Source organism: Schistocerca piceifrons, chromosome X (genome assembly GCF_021461385.2).
Source record: "Schistocerca piceifrons isolate TAMUIC-IGC-003096 chromosome X, iqSchPice1.1, whole genome shotgun sequence".
NCBI lineage: Eukaryota > Metazoa > Arthropoda > Insecta > Orthoptera > Acrididae > Schistocerca > Schistocerca piceifrons.
Genome location: NC_060149.1, coordinates 427,243,476 through 427,259,862, shown reverse-complemented (window position 1 = coordinate 427,259,862; position 16,387 = coordinate 427,243,476). Strand labels below are relative to the sequence as shown.

Genomic DNA, 16,387 nt, shown 5'->3' with positions numbered 1-16,387 from the left:
TAAGTTCGCAATGTCACAAGGAAAAAAGGTAATAGTCAATCTGTCTAAGGAAAATGTTAACGTCTACCTACGAAAATTTTTCAAGACGTTTGAAAGCACAGAACGAAACTGAAGTGAAAAGCAAACCTTTAGCCTGATCGTCACTGTTTAGAGCCACCCACGAGCTTGGAGAAGCGTCGCTTAACCGTGAGATGCGCCTCTCCTTGGTCTACGGAGACGAACTCGGGATGAACGCAGGCGAGCGCTCTCTAAGAATATCCTTCATGCTTGGCAGTTGGCACTGATTCCGCCGAGCAGTTCGAACGGCCATTGTCAGTGGGTGTGTCACAGCAGCAGCATGACCGACAAGTTGTCTCCGCCCCAGGTAAACCGTGCCCTAACACTCTCATCTTAATGCTGCTACGACTACGTCTGTAGTTGATTACGTAATGTCCTCTAAGTCTAGAGGTCACCTACTGAAGAAACGCTCCCCTTAACTCGTGTTAAACACTACGCTTGCATGGCTATCTCTCTCTCTCTCTCTCTCTCTCTCTCTCTCTCTGTGTGTGTGTGTGTGTGTGTGTGTGTGTTTGTGTGTGTGTGAGCATCTCCTATTTCCTTGAAATTTTTGCTTTGATTTTCCCTGGTAACTTGCTATATCTTTAGAATATACTTTTGTAAGAACTCTTTCCTCGACGCTTACGTACAGTATTGTTAATTAATAACATACGGTACGGACTAGTTTTCATTCAGTAGACATGGTATTCATATGTGAATCACGGACCCATGACCTATTTCTCCTCTGATTTTAACGTAGCGGCATTGCCTAATAACTATGTTATTACGGAAAACGGGTCCTTTCGTCTTACATGTAACGGATGTAGTTTGTTGCATTTATCTGTGTCATTACTGTGGTAGAATTTTTACAGTAGTATTACTGTTTACGTATATTCGTTCGTAAAGCATCTCTGTAAGTAGATACGTGTTTAGTGGACCTGCAATACGCTTAGTTGTTATGCAGATGCGTAGCGCTTACCTCGAACTGTTTTTGTTTCGCAACAGCTGGGAGCTAGCCAGTTATGTTGTTGTTCCATTCTCAAATGAGTGAATGTTTTAGTCTTGTATAAGAGCGATATTTTGGCGTGACTGATGCGAGGAAAACTAGCAAGAAAAATACTTTAAATTTTAGTATGATACGTTGTTAATACATTCGGAATGACTCAACTCATTGCTCTTCTGTCATATGGGGCTTCTCGGCCCTTTCCCCTCCCCGCTTATATATATATATATATATATATATATATATATATATATATATATATATATATATATATATATGTGTGTGTGCGTGTGTGTGTGTGGTCTACGAGGAGAAGACGATCCTGCAGTCAATAAACACAGAGGGCGAGTAATGGGAAGGAAATTGGTCGTGGCTTATTCAGAGGAACTCCATCACCAAGGCTTAAAATTATTTAAGGAAACGATGGAAAGCCTTAATCTGAATGTCCCTGGAATATGAACGGCATTCCTCCCGAATACGAGATTGGTATATCAATCTATGCACCACCTCACTCCTTAACAGCTTAGAATTATTGCCATTTTATGCGGACCCTTGATAAAATGGCTCTTGTGACGACCAGTGCACGTGTGTTCATTCACTCGCTTGGTGAATATCAAGCCGTGACCACTTGGAATGAGGTATGTCGCTTGTGATTCCTAGAATCACGCATAATCCCATCGTACAAATGTTCTCTCTCTCTCTCTCTCTCTCTCTCTCTCTCCCTCTCCCTCTCTCCCTCTCCCCTCTCTCCCCCTCCCCACTCTAACCCCCCAATCTGCCCCCCCTCCTCTCCAGCCCCCCCCCCCCCTACACACACAAATGTACTGTTCTGACCGGTCACCCTGAGCACTAGTTACGAATGAGGAGGAAATAGGCCCTGGATTTGTTTACGAAAATATCCAGACTTCACATTCTTTTGAACCACGTTCCTAAGGATACTGAGGAAGGAGGATTCGAGGTTAACACCCCCTTTACGACAAGGTCATCACAGAAGGAGCAAAAGTTCTGATTGGGGAAGGAAACTGGCGTTGGCCTTTTCAAACGAATGACCCGACATTTGTCTTGACCTAATATGAGGTGTCTTAACCATTGCACCACCTCGTTTGGTGACAACTTGTAGCACTTCGTATATGATGTATTCATCTCTTCGTAGTGCTTCATAAATTTGATTTGAGAACTGCAGTCCTGTTTCTCTCTACGTTCTCCTCAGTGCGGTGTGCGCTGACTTCCTTTCTTTACGTATGCACGGCCGGCCGGGGTGGCCGAGCGGTTCTAGGCGCTACAGTCTGGAACCGCGCGACCGCTACAGTCGCAGGTTCGACTCCTGCCTCGGGCATGGATGTGTGTGATGTCCTTAGGTTAGTTAGGTTTCAGTAGTTCTAAGTTCTAGGGGACTGATGACCTCACATGTTAAGTCCCATAGTGCTCAGAGCCATTTGAACAATTTTGAAGACAACCTTTTCCATGCGTAACCGAAAACACTTGCCTTCATGTACACTCTTTTAATTTTTAATTTTTTTTTCTTAAAGTCTATGAGACAGAGTTTATCAGCGGAATGTTTGTGAATGTCTGCCTGAAGAAGAGCAAAGTAGGTATCCAGTAGTGTTGAGAATATAACTGAAGCTATCTTAAAGCATACATTTCGCTTTAAGAAAATCTGGTTTGAGCCATTTCATGGATGTTTGTTATGTCCTTAGGTTAGTTAGGTTTAAGTAGTTCTAAGTTCTAGGGGACTGATGATCACAGAAGTTAAGTCCCATAGTGCTCAGAGTCATTTACGTATGCACGAAATACTAGGCTGTTCTTTTTCTGTTAAATAAGTTAATAAATAAAGTATGGTATTTGATCTATATATTGTGTGTATAGACGTCCATATCTTGATAGTATCGTATTAATTACGGTAAAATACATTTTACGTGCGAAATTTACTTATTTCTTAATAATACTCATGATTTTCCTATGACTTTTTTCTAAAACCAATGTTTTTATCACTATAACGGAAGCAAATACAATGTATCAGACCTGCTCTCTGGCAGCACAATAATTTAGCTTTGAAACTGCTTCTTCTGAGTATTTCGTTACAAATTCTCTCTAACGAAGAAAAAGTGCTCACACTGACAGAAAATGGTCTCCAACAGCACGTAAGCATCTCTCATTCCACAACTGCTTCGACGTTGTCGCTACTAAAAAACTGCTTTCGCTATCCATTTTTCATCTGCCTTAATGAACCGAAGTCTGAAAGAGTCAAATCAGACTGTGAGGTGGGCACGGTACAAAGCACAGAGCTTCACACGCAGTTCGTCAGTTGTAATTTATCGGCTGCGTGGATGTGCAGGGGGACAGTCTTCGCTCCGTGAAACACGTGACATGCATGACCGCCCTGAATGTCAGATGTGTTGTGTGTCTTTTTGGAAGCGCATCAGACAACTTCTTACTGCGCTGATACCTACAATGTAGGCTGCGTAAACTCTCAATAGGCCTCAATTAATATCAGTGGATTCGTGGAGAAATATAATTAAACGTGGTTACTTTACAGGCGTTTAAATATCATACATCACTTTTTGAGACGCTATCTTTACTGTCGTCTTTCAAACGATAACAAAACGCACGGGGTAGGTGTCAATTTCTTCACTTGGCGCCCGAGTAAAGTCTTAGTAACCAATTTTGTATGAATTATGTTTGGAGAAACTATTTTGCATCTATTCTGTGAAGCGCGTAGGAAAGAGTACTTCATACTTCCTCTGTACTACCAAATTCTCAAAGGTGCACGAACAACTAAATACACGCATTCGTAAGTATTGACCTTTGGTCACCAATATAGCCTCTTTTGACGCCACTGTTCCTTTCGTATTTTCTGTCACAACTGATATTTGAAAACGATACATTTACCATAAGTGCAATTGTATCGCTGATGGGGTGCACAAGTGTTTGTAACATAGTATGACTGCAGTAGATTCATAGTTTCTGTATCTATACAGTTCACTGTCATAAGACTATTGGTGGTGCCAACCATGTAATCCACGTAGTTAATAGCATATAAACCTTTTTCTACTGCCGGCCGGAGTGGCCGTGCGGTTCTAGGCGCTACAGTCTGGAACCGCGTGATCACTACGGTCGCAGGTTCGAATCCTGCCTCGGGCATGGATGTGTGTGATGTCCTTAGGTTAGTTAGGTTTAAGTAGTTCAAAGTTCTAGGGGACTGATGACCACAGCAGTTAAGTCCCATAGTGCTCAGTGCCATTTTTTGAACCTTTTTCTACTATAGGATGTTTCACAATGTTTTGACGACTTCCGATTTGAATAACACACAAACTAACCACGAAACAGAGCTGAACATTTTACACAAAATACATTTATTCAAACCCAGTAATGAAATACTACATCGGACAAACGGCGACCATTTGCGGCTACACAATATTCGAGGCGTTTCTGAAAACATCTATCGTAACTACTGGAGGAACTCTGGAAATTTCATCGTGAATTCGATCTTTTGACTGTTGCAAGTTTCTCGGCCGGTCGGAGTACACTCTCGCCTTCAAATAACCCCATAGGTAAAAGTCTGGAGCGGTTATATCAGGCAAGCGAGGCGGCCATTGGACAGAAGCGGATTTTGAAATCATGCGGTTATCAAACGCTTCACGGAGAACTTGAAAGGTCTTGTTGGATATGTGACATGTCGCGCCATCTCGTTGGAACCAAGTTTTCGTAACGAACGACGAGTGCTTGCCGATAAACTGCCACGCAAACGTTCAATGTTCTCAGGAGTACGGACGGTTTTCCGAGGGCCGTTTTACTTTCGATTTGATGCACTGGTAGTTTCTCGAAGTTTCTTACTGAATTCAATATTGTCCGCGAGCAGAAATTGGATATCGTGGCTGAATCTTGAAATGCTTACGAGCGACACGTTGCACGCTCACGACAGATTTGATGTAGCGAAAATAGCACTCCACCGCGAACGCATAATGGTGCTTCGACCAATATGACATGATTACTAACTTGTATATTGGATAAAACTTGACACTCCGTACTAGTAATAGATTGCGACGCGGTCGCAGTATCTTGCTCTTAGCGCACGTTGTTCACATTTGAAATCGTCAAAACATTGTGAAACACCTTGTACATTGATGGACCTGGAAAATATTGCACCACGAAGCGCCAATTAACAGACTTCGTGCATATGTTCATCACATTGCGGGTGTTGAATGATTAAATCTTCATTCCAGTCGGAATGTCCATCAACATCAGTATAAGATATGACTCACACGAGCACGAATACACTTGTATTTTCATTGGGGCATGTAAGAACACAGACTCCTTCCTTCATCTTCAGCTATTTCTTGCCATGCCCGAAACACATACTGGTTGAATTCGTATAATGTATCAGCTAGAGGCTGGTATAAAAGCGTATTTCCAGATCGCATTCCATACATATCTGTGGGTGACAGATTTGGTTACTGTGCAGGCAGTCAAGGAGGCGTGTATTTCTCAAGGCGTTTGTGGTGTGAACTACAGTGTGGGGCAATGCATTTTACTGCTGGAATATGCGATTTTGTACCACACTCATGAAGGGTATGGAAATGGAAATGTGCGTTTGGTGTCATTGGCCGGGAGGCCCCTTGCGGGGCAGGCCCAGCCGCCTTGGTGCAGATCTTATTACATTCGACGCCAAATTGGGCGACCTACGTGCCGAATGGGGATGAAATGATGATGAAGACAACACAACACCTAGTCCCTGAGCGGAGAAAATCTCGGACCCAGCCGGGAGTCGAACCCGGGGCCGTAGGACGGCAATGCGTTACGCTGACCACTCAGCTATCGGGGCTATGAAGACAGGTTTACCATGATTCAAGGAATTGGACAGATATGAGTCCCGAGAATCAATACTTCCTGCAAAGGACCCTACTCACACACAGACACACACACACACACACACACACACACACAAAACCGACCTGCCGACCGAACGACAAACTGTACGTGTGTTAGCACTTTGGCCAACCGACCGACCAACTTTCTTGTCGGGCGATTGCCTGGGTATGATCACCACCTTACCTGTCCCCCACCACCACTTTTTCCGGCCCACACCACCTCTTCACTTAGAAATTGTGCCACGTATACCGTTGTCGTGCCAACCACCCCGCGACAGTTCGTCTTTTGTCAAAATGGTTCAAATGGCTCTGAGCACTATGCGACTTAACTTCTGAGGTCATCAGTCGCCTAGAACTTAGAACTAATTAAACCTAACTAACCTAAAGACAACACACACATCCATGCCCGGGGCAGGATTCGAACCTGCGACCGTAGCGGTCGCCCGACTCCAGACTGTAACGCCTAGAACCGCACGGCCACTCCGGCCGGCGTCTTTTGTCACTATGGCGCATTAATCGATAAGTAAAGTAGTTCGGAATGTGTGTAGGCTGCGCACGCGTGTATTAGGGCCCTTAACCTTTTAACAGGTCGTCTACAGAAATGTTGCGTCGATCTGGCCATCACAAATAAAAGCAAGACTAATTGCTAAAGGCCACAGTCACTCATTGTTTCAGCTGACTCTTGCTCTACACTATGCAAGTCTCTGTCGTCTGTGGTACGACGTCAAAGATAAACGACACAATTCGTGATCTGAACCCAGCATTTAGTGATGTGTTCTCAACGCTCCGTGGTGACACTGTCTATAACCTCCGCCCAGATTCGAGCTAAAGTCATTATCAGTCTTTTCGCGTGTCGGTATGATGCTCACATGTTCCTCACGCCAATTATTCGACCTTTCCAAAGTCCGAAAGCTGGTGCTAAGCTGCACGTGTACCTCCTCTAAGCATTGTGTGTTGCTATCTCCGCCTGAAAGGTTCCAGGAACGTTAGACGCATTCAATAGCCATCAAGTATTCACACCATTCCTTATCAGTAGGAAAGGTTATTTTATGAATTGAAAATACAAGAAATAAGCTCGCACAAGGATGAAATTTTGATGAACACATCACAGAGGCAAAACTGGAAGATCAATTCGGTAACATTCGGTGAAGGTCTCTGTGGTGCAACACTTTCCGTTACCGACAGTCTGTTGCCGTGTCACATACTTGGAGTTTACATTACTCACAATTTCGATGCACCGCATGCAGGCTTTACCTCGCTCGTCCTTGAAACATGGTGAATAGCTGTTGCTGGGGTTTTTGGTGAACTGATGTGGAATACAGCCACAGCTCCAGGGTCTACACAAAAGATGTTCATTTGGCTGCAGACCGGGGCTTTCAGTTGATAACTCCACCTTATTTTATTTGTACCAAGATGTAGCTTTTGTTTTGTTTTGAGAACGGGACACTTATTCAGTTGACGTAGAATAGTTTTGGATGCAAACTGTTGTACTAGTGTGGAAAGCAGGATACTGCCTAAACTGTTTTCATAAGCACTTATAATGATTCTGTTGTCGAGAAAAATTAATATTCTGAGTTTTAACCATATGAAACCCAGGTCTCACACTATCTCCACCGCAGTTCACTGTAGTTTCAACACACTCATCTATATGTCTGTCATATTTGTATCGATCAAGTCTATCCACAGAGGATGAGGGCGTTGATTGCACCACCAAGAGCGACGTAGCGCATCCATTCTTGTGGTCAGTGGCTTCTGAGTAGCAACACAGCCACTGGAACTGTTATGACAGGCACACATATGGTGAAGTACATTCAAGTAAACATAGATTGCCTAAGCTCTGCACGCCCGGCAGTTTTCTTCTAAGTGGCTGCACGCTGACTGGTCCACCTGATAAGAGTGTCGTGTTGCCTGCCGCTAGCGTCGCCGGTAGCAGCGCGCGACTCATGCTGTCTTAGTCGACCTGAGTCCATGTCTGACTACCATGAGGATTTCCTCTAGCTGGTGTCACTTCCGAATTTCATACCTGTACCCGCAGTGTAACGTAAAACAACGACAACAACAACCAAGTTGTATCAAGCTTAGATGGATGCTCCTGTCAGAGAAGCCTGCTCTTCAAAATGGCTCTGAGCACTATGGGACTTAACTTCTAAGGTCATCAGTCCCCTAGAACTTAGAACTACTTAAAACTAACTAACCTAAGGACATCACACACATCCATGCCCGAGGAAGGATTCGAACCTGCGACCGCAGCAGCCGCGCGGTTCTAGACTGTAGCGCCTAGAACCGCTCGGCCAACCCGGCCGGCCGCCTGCTCTTCATCTGCAGTGACAATATCTGACAAAGATGTCTCTTGATTGGTTGGTGTGCGTGCACCGAGTTAGGTGGCACAGTGGTTTGGGGGGGGGGGGGGATGCTCTCTCTGAACGCGTGAAAAATAGCTGATTTTATGGGTTTTTTAAGTTAAATAAAAATTAATGCTATATCCGATGACAGTTTTATTACTTACACTTTTGCCTTTGAGAAATCATTATTGTTTCCTCTTCGGATGCTCCCTGTAACCGCTGCACCAGGTGGAAGGATATGAATACATTTTACAGCATTTTGTTCTGCATACAGTAGAGGAACAATTTGGAGACGGTGACTGTTTACCAGCATGACAACGCACCCTGCTATAAAGCAGCATTTGTTAGGCAATGCTTTGTGGACAACATTGATGAAATGGACTGGCCTGCCCAGAGTCTCCACCTGAATGCAATGGAACTTCTTTGGGATGTGTTAGAATGTGGAATCTGCTCCAGACCCCAGCTTTCAACATTACTTCCTCTTCTGGTTTCAGCTCTTGATAATGAATGGGCTCTCATTCCTCCACAGACATTCAGACACGTCGTTGGAAGTGTCTCCTGTAGATTCCACACCGTCATAAAGGCGACGGGTGACAACACTCCTTATTAATATCCACTAATAGGTGCCCGGATACTTTCGTGCAGAGAGTGTGTTTTAATTCGATCGTCTACTGATATTGTGGAACTGCAGCTGCATTGTTAGTGGTATTTTGATAATAGTTACGCCAATTACTCGATGTCCTTATCGAGTCCTATGCCGACTCTTCGGCGACTGCACAGTACTGGTACGCGAAGCTATGTTTGTGAACTGTATTGCATCCTGGAGGTTCTAATGAAAGCGATGATCATTAAAAGCTGGGACCCATAATACGTATACTCTTCATATAGAGTGTGTTGCTTTCCTATCTAGGGTGAGTGAAGAAAGAAGAGTTTAATTTTGACCATCTAAAATTTGTCACGAATGAGGACGCGCAAATGTTAAACCACTGGACTCGCATTTGAGAGGAGCGGAATTCATTCCATGTCTACACGACCTGATTTAGGTTTTTTGGCGTTTCCATAAACTGATTAAGATCAATACAGTGATGTTTACGTGGCTAATGACACGGCCAATATCCTTCCCCATCCCTCTGCAACTGAGCAAATACTCAACCTCTGGTGACCACAAGATCAACGGGACATATAACCCAAACCCTGTTTCCTTTCGCGATACGTAAATCAGTTTTTACCCTTTTTGTCATTGCAGGAGAAATTGTGGAAGGAAAAAAATAAAAGGTGTATTAAGAAAATAACGAGATTTTTTAGGGAATTTTATTTATTTGTCTACATCAATGTTATCCCATTCAAAATAGTCCCAATTAGATACTGTACACTTAAGCTAGTCGTTTTCCAATACCCGAAACGGTTCTGGAACTCAATCGTTGGGATAGCTTTTAGCTCTCTCAACAGTGCTTTTTAAATCTCACTCATGCTTGTAAAACGACGAGCCTTTAAGGTTTTTCTTTATTTTTGGGATTAGAAAAAAGTTAAATTTGGCTGTGTCTGGCGAATGTGGAGACTGGGGTATCACAGTATTGCTTTTGGCCAAAAATTTGGGAGTAAGCATCGAAGTGTGAGCAGGTGCATTATCGTGGTGCAAAATTCATGAATGGCTTCACCACATATACGAAAGTTTTTTTTCTATCTATTGCCTCATTCATATTACGTTGAACTTTTAAATAGGTAGTACCTCTTATTCATCATTCTTCCTTATTGGCGATCCAGAATGCATGACTGGTCTGCAATTCACAATTACTGTAAGAGCCTGGACGAGGCTTCACCTTAACACATGGAGACCCTTTCTCTACCGTTCTACTTTGGAACAGCACTCGAGAAAAACTAATACGTAGATCTTTCCGTACGAGCTCTGATTTCTCTTATTTTACTACCATGATCATTCTTCCCTATGTAGGTAGGCGACAACATAGAATCTTTGCATTTGGAACAGAACCTCGGAGACTGAAATTTTATCAAAAGAGCTCGCCGCAACGAAAAGTCTTTGTTTTATTGACAGCCACCCAAATCACGTATAATATCTGTTAAACCCTCTCACCTGTTTCGGGATAATACAAAACGAGCTGCCCTTCTTTGAATTTTTTCCATGTCCTTCGTCAGTCCTATCTGGTGAAGGTCCCATACCGCTCGGCAGTATTCCAGAAGAAGATGGACAACCGTAGTGTAGGCAGTCTCTTTAGCAAAAAAATGGCTCTGAGCACTATGGGACTTAACATCTATGGTCATTAGTCCCCTAGAACTTAGAACTACTTAAACCTAACTAACCTAAGGACAGCACACAACACCCAGTCATCACGAGGCAGAGAAAATCCCTGACCCCGCCGGGAATCGAACCCGGGAACCCGGGCGTGGGAAGCGAGAACGCTACCGCTCTCTTTAGCAGACGTGCTGCATCTTGTAAGCATTTTGATAATAAAACACAGTCTCTGTTTCGCTTTCTCTGCATGAGGTTGTTTCAGTTTAAGTTATTCGCAATTGTAATCCCTAAGTATTTAGTTGAACTAACAGCCTTCAGATTTGGAATGATTTATTATGTAACTGAAATTTGACGGAGTACTTTTAGTACTCATGTGAATGTTCTCACACATTTCATTATTTAGAGTTAACTGCCACTTTTCGCACCATACAGATATCTTGGCTAACTGGTTTTGATCTTCTGATGACTTCACTAGACAGTAAATGACAGCACTGTCTACAACCTAACCTAACCTAACCTAACCTACAGGGCCGGCCAGAAATTCTGCACGCGTGCGGTGCTCCTGCACATGTGCAACTTCCGGGTCACAGCGTGCACGCCGCAGCCGTCAGCATTCATGTATTGCATGTTTCTACCCACAGATGTCGCTTTATCCACTTGCTGGGATACTCTGTACCGGCGCATTTTAGTGCTCTTTCCACAGCTTGCAAACCAACCATGGGAAGGTATTTCGCGTATTAAACATTTAAAATACTGTCACAGTCTACTCATTGAGACGTTTACTTTTATGTTGACAGTTTAACCCAGTAAGACAAGTAATACAGTTAACAACCGCGGGTTTTTATTAAGGCAGCTTGACTGACGGCACGTAAACACGCGTAATGTTTTTGATCTATTATTTAAGAAAGAGAGCACTTAGCGACTTCCAGCGAACCTTATTCAAGATTTCAAATAACATTAACCTAATGCAAGGTTTCCTATAACTAATTCTCGGTGCCCTCAGTTACACCAACATAATTTCTGCCTCTGAACAGAATGATAACCGCAGACCTCTCGATGATCACCTGTTATTTCAATACCTTTACTGCTATATCTTTCATCAGGTCCGTCTGAAATCTACATAATAACTGACAATTAGATGAATGTTACATTTTATCGACTTCAGCTGAGCGTAGTCCTTCACACATTTTTTTAAAAAAAAGAAAGAAGAAAGAAAAAAACCTAAATCAATCAGACACCCTTTCACAAACTCCCCTTCGGAAAAGGGTTTCCCCAGATTGTGCAATTCTTAATGCGATTTTAAAACTTGCTCGCAATGAAGATTTAGCGCGGTTGTCATTCTGGAAAACTGAAAACAGTACATTGTACAGCGTACAGTAAAATAGACATAAATGTAACACAAGAAACTAAGAGTTCAAGAAGTATCAGTTACTTTGACGTACAGTAAAATGGAGTTGATGTGTCTCATTCATTTTCTTAAGGACATTTAATTTTGCTTGCCGTTCTTCACTGTTGAGTACAGTACATTCGTTTTTGTGATATGTATTGTAGTGTCTTTCAATTGAAAACTTACGCTGGCCGCCTATTATTCGGCAGCACAGCAAACACTGAGTTTTCACCAATGGCTACAAAAAAAAATTGCAGTTCCCAGTCATTTCTAAACGACTGAGGACATAGATCTCCCGTCCTTTGCTTTTTCACAGTACCTGCCATTTCTCAGTACTTCTCTGTTAAGGTTACGGTCATCAGAGGTAAACGAGACTGGTATGTTGCGCTCTTGCTTGCACCACATAAACAGGGAAGTGGTTTTTCATTTAGGATACATGTCTGATAACAGATGTCGCTGTTGCTGTCGCACACGTGCGCACATGTGCAGCACTTCCGCACATCTGCACACTGTGCAGCGTTTGGGCGGCCCTGGTCTACAGCCTTTCTGGGAGGGCTGCTCAGATTGCCTCCTAAGTCTTTCATATAGATTAGGAACAGCAAAGGGCCTATAAAACTTCCTTGAAGAAAAACAGATATCACTTCTGTTTTATTCGATGGCTTTCCGTCAATTACTACGAACTGTGACCTTTCTGACATGTAATCACGAATCCATTCACACACCTGAGACGATACTCCATAGGCACACTATTTGATTAGAAATTACTTGTATTGAACGTTGTCAAAAGCCTTCAGGAAATCTCGAATAATGTATCATTTTATACTGAAATCTGCCACTGTTTCCAAATCTTGAGTCAAATGTTAGGGTTCCCATTTTAGAAAAAAATCTCTTTGCCCTCCAAATCACCTTGAAAATCTCGTTCGAGGTCATAGCCATTAGTGGCAATGCGTGATCCTCTTTGTCTCGTAAAACTCTTATCTAAAATATTTTGCTGTATCTTATTTCCGTCCCGAGTTATTCCCCGTTATGGATTAAAATGGTCCACTTTGTATATTCTACTTTTTCTCCCCGTCCTATAAGCAGCACTTAAACACGCACGGCTGTATTGCACGCAAAAATCCACTTTATGTTGCAAATTTAATTCTCAATTACCTACCTATTATAAAAGATTGCTAATAAAATTTTTTAAATTAAAAAACATCAAAAATTAAATTTTTAAAATCTTTATCCGCTTCACAGAAATACTCGTAGAATACACACCTTTGTTTAAAAATTTGCTACGATCAGGTATTGAACCCAAGCCCCCGAAGTAGCAAGCTAGCATTCTAGCACAGAGAAACATGTCCCATCCTGTAAACAATCTTGCTTCTGGGCAATAAAACTGCTCGTATAACTTCAATGCCGAATTTCTCAAGAATTTTTGAGAATTGCGTTGAACTGCTTTGGACAACTGATATTTGAGTTCTGAACTCCACGTGCCATAGATATAAAAAATAAAAAATCCGATTGACGTGTGGTCTCCTTGTTGCCACAGCTATTGTGAACACAAGTCATCTGTGGCTGTGTGAGCGCGTAAGTGAAGGTGAATGCTGTTTATTTCAGTCGTTTCTACCTGCATTTGAGAAAATCAGTCTCATTTCCTTCTTAATGGAGGGTTTACCCCTTTTTGTTATGACGCATTTCCCTTGTTATTGTTCACTTACTGTATATTGACAGGTGTTAATATTCCTACTTAACGTTGTAAGTAACTACATGACCACAACGTATAGAATTGTATATAAGAGAATAAGCATCATATTTGAAGAAAAGTTTTACTTGTCTTGCAATAGCCTGCCCGGCTAGCCGCGCGGTCTAATGCGCTGCTTCCCGAGCGGGTAGGTTCAAATGGCTCAGAGCACTATGGGACTTAACATCTGAGGTCATCAGTCCCCTAGAACTTAGAACTACTTAAACCTAGCTAACCTAAGGACATCACACACATCCATGCCCGAGGCAGGATTCGAACCTGCGACTGTAGCGGTCGCGCGGTTCCGGACTGAAGCGCCTAGAACCGCTTGGCCACCGCGACCGGCCGAGCCCGAAGGTCCCCGGCACGAATCTGACTGGCAGATTAGTGTTGAAGTCCGGTGTACCGGCCAGCCTGTGGATGGTTTTTAAGGCGGTTTTTCATTTACCTCGGCGAATGTGGGTTGGTTCCCCTTATTCCGTCTCAGTTACACTATGTCGGCGATTGCTGCGCAAACACTGTCTCCACGTAGACGTACACCATAATTACTCTGCCACGCAAACATTTGGGTCTACATTCGTCAGGTATGAGAAGTTCCCGGGCGGGGGTGAGGGGCGGGGAAGCGGGGGGGGGGGGGGGGGGGGAGAGGGGGAGGGCGGAAGGGGGAGGGGGAGGGGAAGGGGGGAGGAGGGGTGTCCACTGGGGGCCAAACCGCACAATAACTCTGGGTTCGGTGTGGAGCGGCGGTGGGGTGAGTGGACTGCTGTGGCCTGTTGAACCAAAGAGGGCTATGGCTGGACGAAGCCTCTTCGTCGTTTCTAGGTCCCCGGTTTAATACACAATACACAGTATTTTGCAATGGTGGTCTCAGTGTCAGGGCTTCTTTCTTCCTAGAAAAAGATTTGCTTCTGGGTTCATCTCTGACAGAAGCTCAAACATTGTGTTGTTGTTGTACATGTTCAAAAAATGGTTCAAATGGCTCTAAGCACTATGGGACTTAACATCTGAGGCCATCAGTTCCCTAGACTTAGAACTACTTAAACCTAACTAACCTAAGGACATCACACACATCCATGCCAGATGCAGGATTCGAACCTGCGACCGCAGCGGCAGAGCGGTTCCGGACTAAAGCGCCTGGAACCACGCGGCCACAGCGGCCAGCTTTGTACGTCTTCTTCTAATTTTATTTGCTTGAAACACAACCTTTAATCACATAAAAAAAACTTCATCAAAATAACGTTAAGGAACTGGCTTCCACCATGCAAAGAACATGAGTCGTCCGAGAAAGCTCCGCCATGCTCAACAATCTGATGCCATATTACGACTACTTGAAGTTGTCTAAGCATATCTAAAGCTATCTCAACCTTTCTGAAGCTGTCCAATGCCCTTGGCACCAAAATACAGTACATATAAAATGAATAAGTATTCTAGAACAATCTAGAACGAGTAGTACATCACATTAAAGATTAACTTTGTTACCTAAATTATTTATAGGTTTTGACTTCTGTGATGGCTCAAAAATGGTTCAAATGGCTCTGAGCACTATGGGACTTAAATGGTTCAAGTGGCTCTGAGCACTATGGGACTTAACATCTGAGGCCATCAGTTCCCTAGACTTGGAACTACTTAAACCTAACTAACCTAAGGACATCACACACATCCATGCCTGAGGCAGGATTCGAACCTGCGACCGTAGCGGTCGCGCGGTTCCAGACTGAAGAGCCTAGAACCGCTCGGCCACAACGGTCGGCTATGGGACTTAACATCTGAGGTCATCAGTTCCCTAGACTTAGAACTACTTAAACCTAACTAACCTAAGGACATCACACACATTCATGCCAGAGGCCGGATTCGAACCTGCGACTGTAGTGGCAGCGCGGTTCCAGACTGTAGCGCCTAGAAAAGCTCGACCACCCTGGCCGGCACTTCTATGATGTTTTCGGATAATAATTAGTTAAGTAAAGATTTGTAGGCCTAATGTTTACTGACGGAAATAACAAATTTTGAAAATATAAAAAGTAATGATTTCCTGTTTGTTTATAACATCGTTTACATTATTGATAATAACATTAGAAAAATTAAAAATGAAAACAGAAAATTCGCTTGCATAAAAAATGAAGACTAAAAACAATGTCTCTAATGTAAACTTGTTTTCGGATCATTTGACTTAATAATTGTGACTAATAATTCTCATAGTACAAAGTTGATACTATGAAATATTTCGGTGTGAATAATAAACATATTTTGGCAGAAAAATAGTCTTTTGACAATTAGAAACATGCAGAGATATCGACCAACTAGATATATATATATAATTTAAGTAAGAAACTTAAGCCAAGTCTGGCCAAAATTTACGTATATATTATATCGAACGTTTCCATTACATGGGCGTTTTGCTGGCTGGAATGTTCTCTGCGATGCTTAAGGCGCAAGCTCATCCACGTGAGCAGGCGCTCATGCACACAACTGAGACGTAGCCTGTGTTGTCGTAGTGAGGCTGAATACTGTAACTGTCAAATCCTTCAAAAATAAACGAAAAATTTACCTATGCAAAAAAGCAGATAAAAATTCACTCGACGCCTTCGTGAGAGACAAACTCCACTCCTTCCAAATCAACAATGCAACTGTTAGTGTAGATGTTAGTGTAGACCAGATGTGGCCCTAATTCAGAAAAACAATATCGACAGCAGTTGAGAGATTTATACTAAATAAATTAACAAACAACGGAACTGATGCCCCTTGGTACACAAATTAAGTCAGAGCACTGTTACAGA

General features: G+C 43.0%; 1 protein-coding gene across 1 annotated transcript in view; it reads left to right on the top strand.

The window, feature by feature from the left end:
* Positions 1 to 227: 227 nt before the first annotated feature.
* Positions 228 to 16,387, top strand: part of LOC124721407 (UTP--glucose-1-phosphate uridylyltransferase-like) — a 159,834-nt gene continuing 143,674 nt past the window's right edge. Inside the window, exon 1 of the mRNA XM_047246356.1 lies at positions 228 to 364. Within this exon, the coding sequence (XP_047102312.1) occupies positions 338 to 364 (27 nt within the window). The 5' untranslated portion in view covers positions 228 to 337. The remainder of the gene's footprint in view (positions 365 to 16,387) is intronic.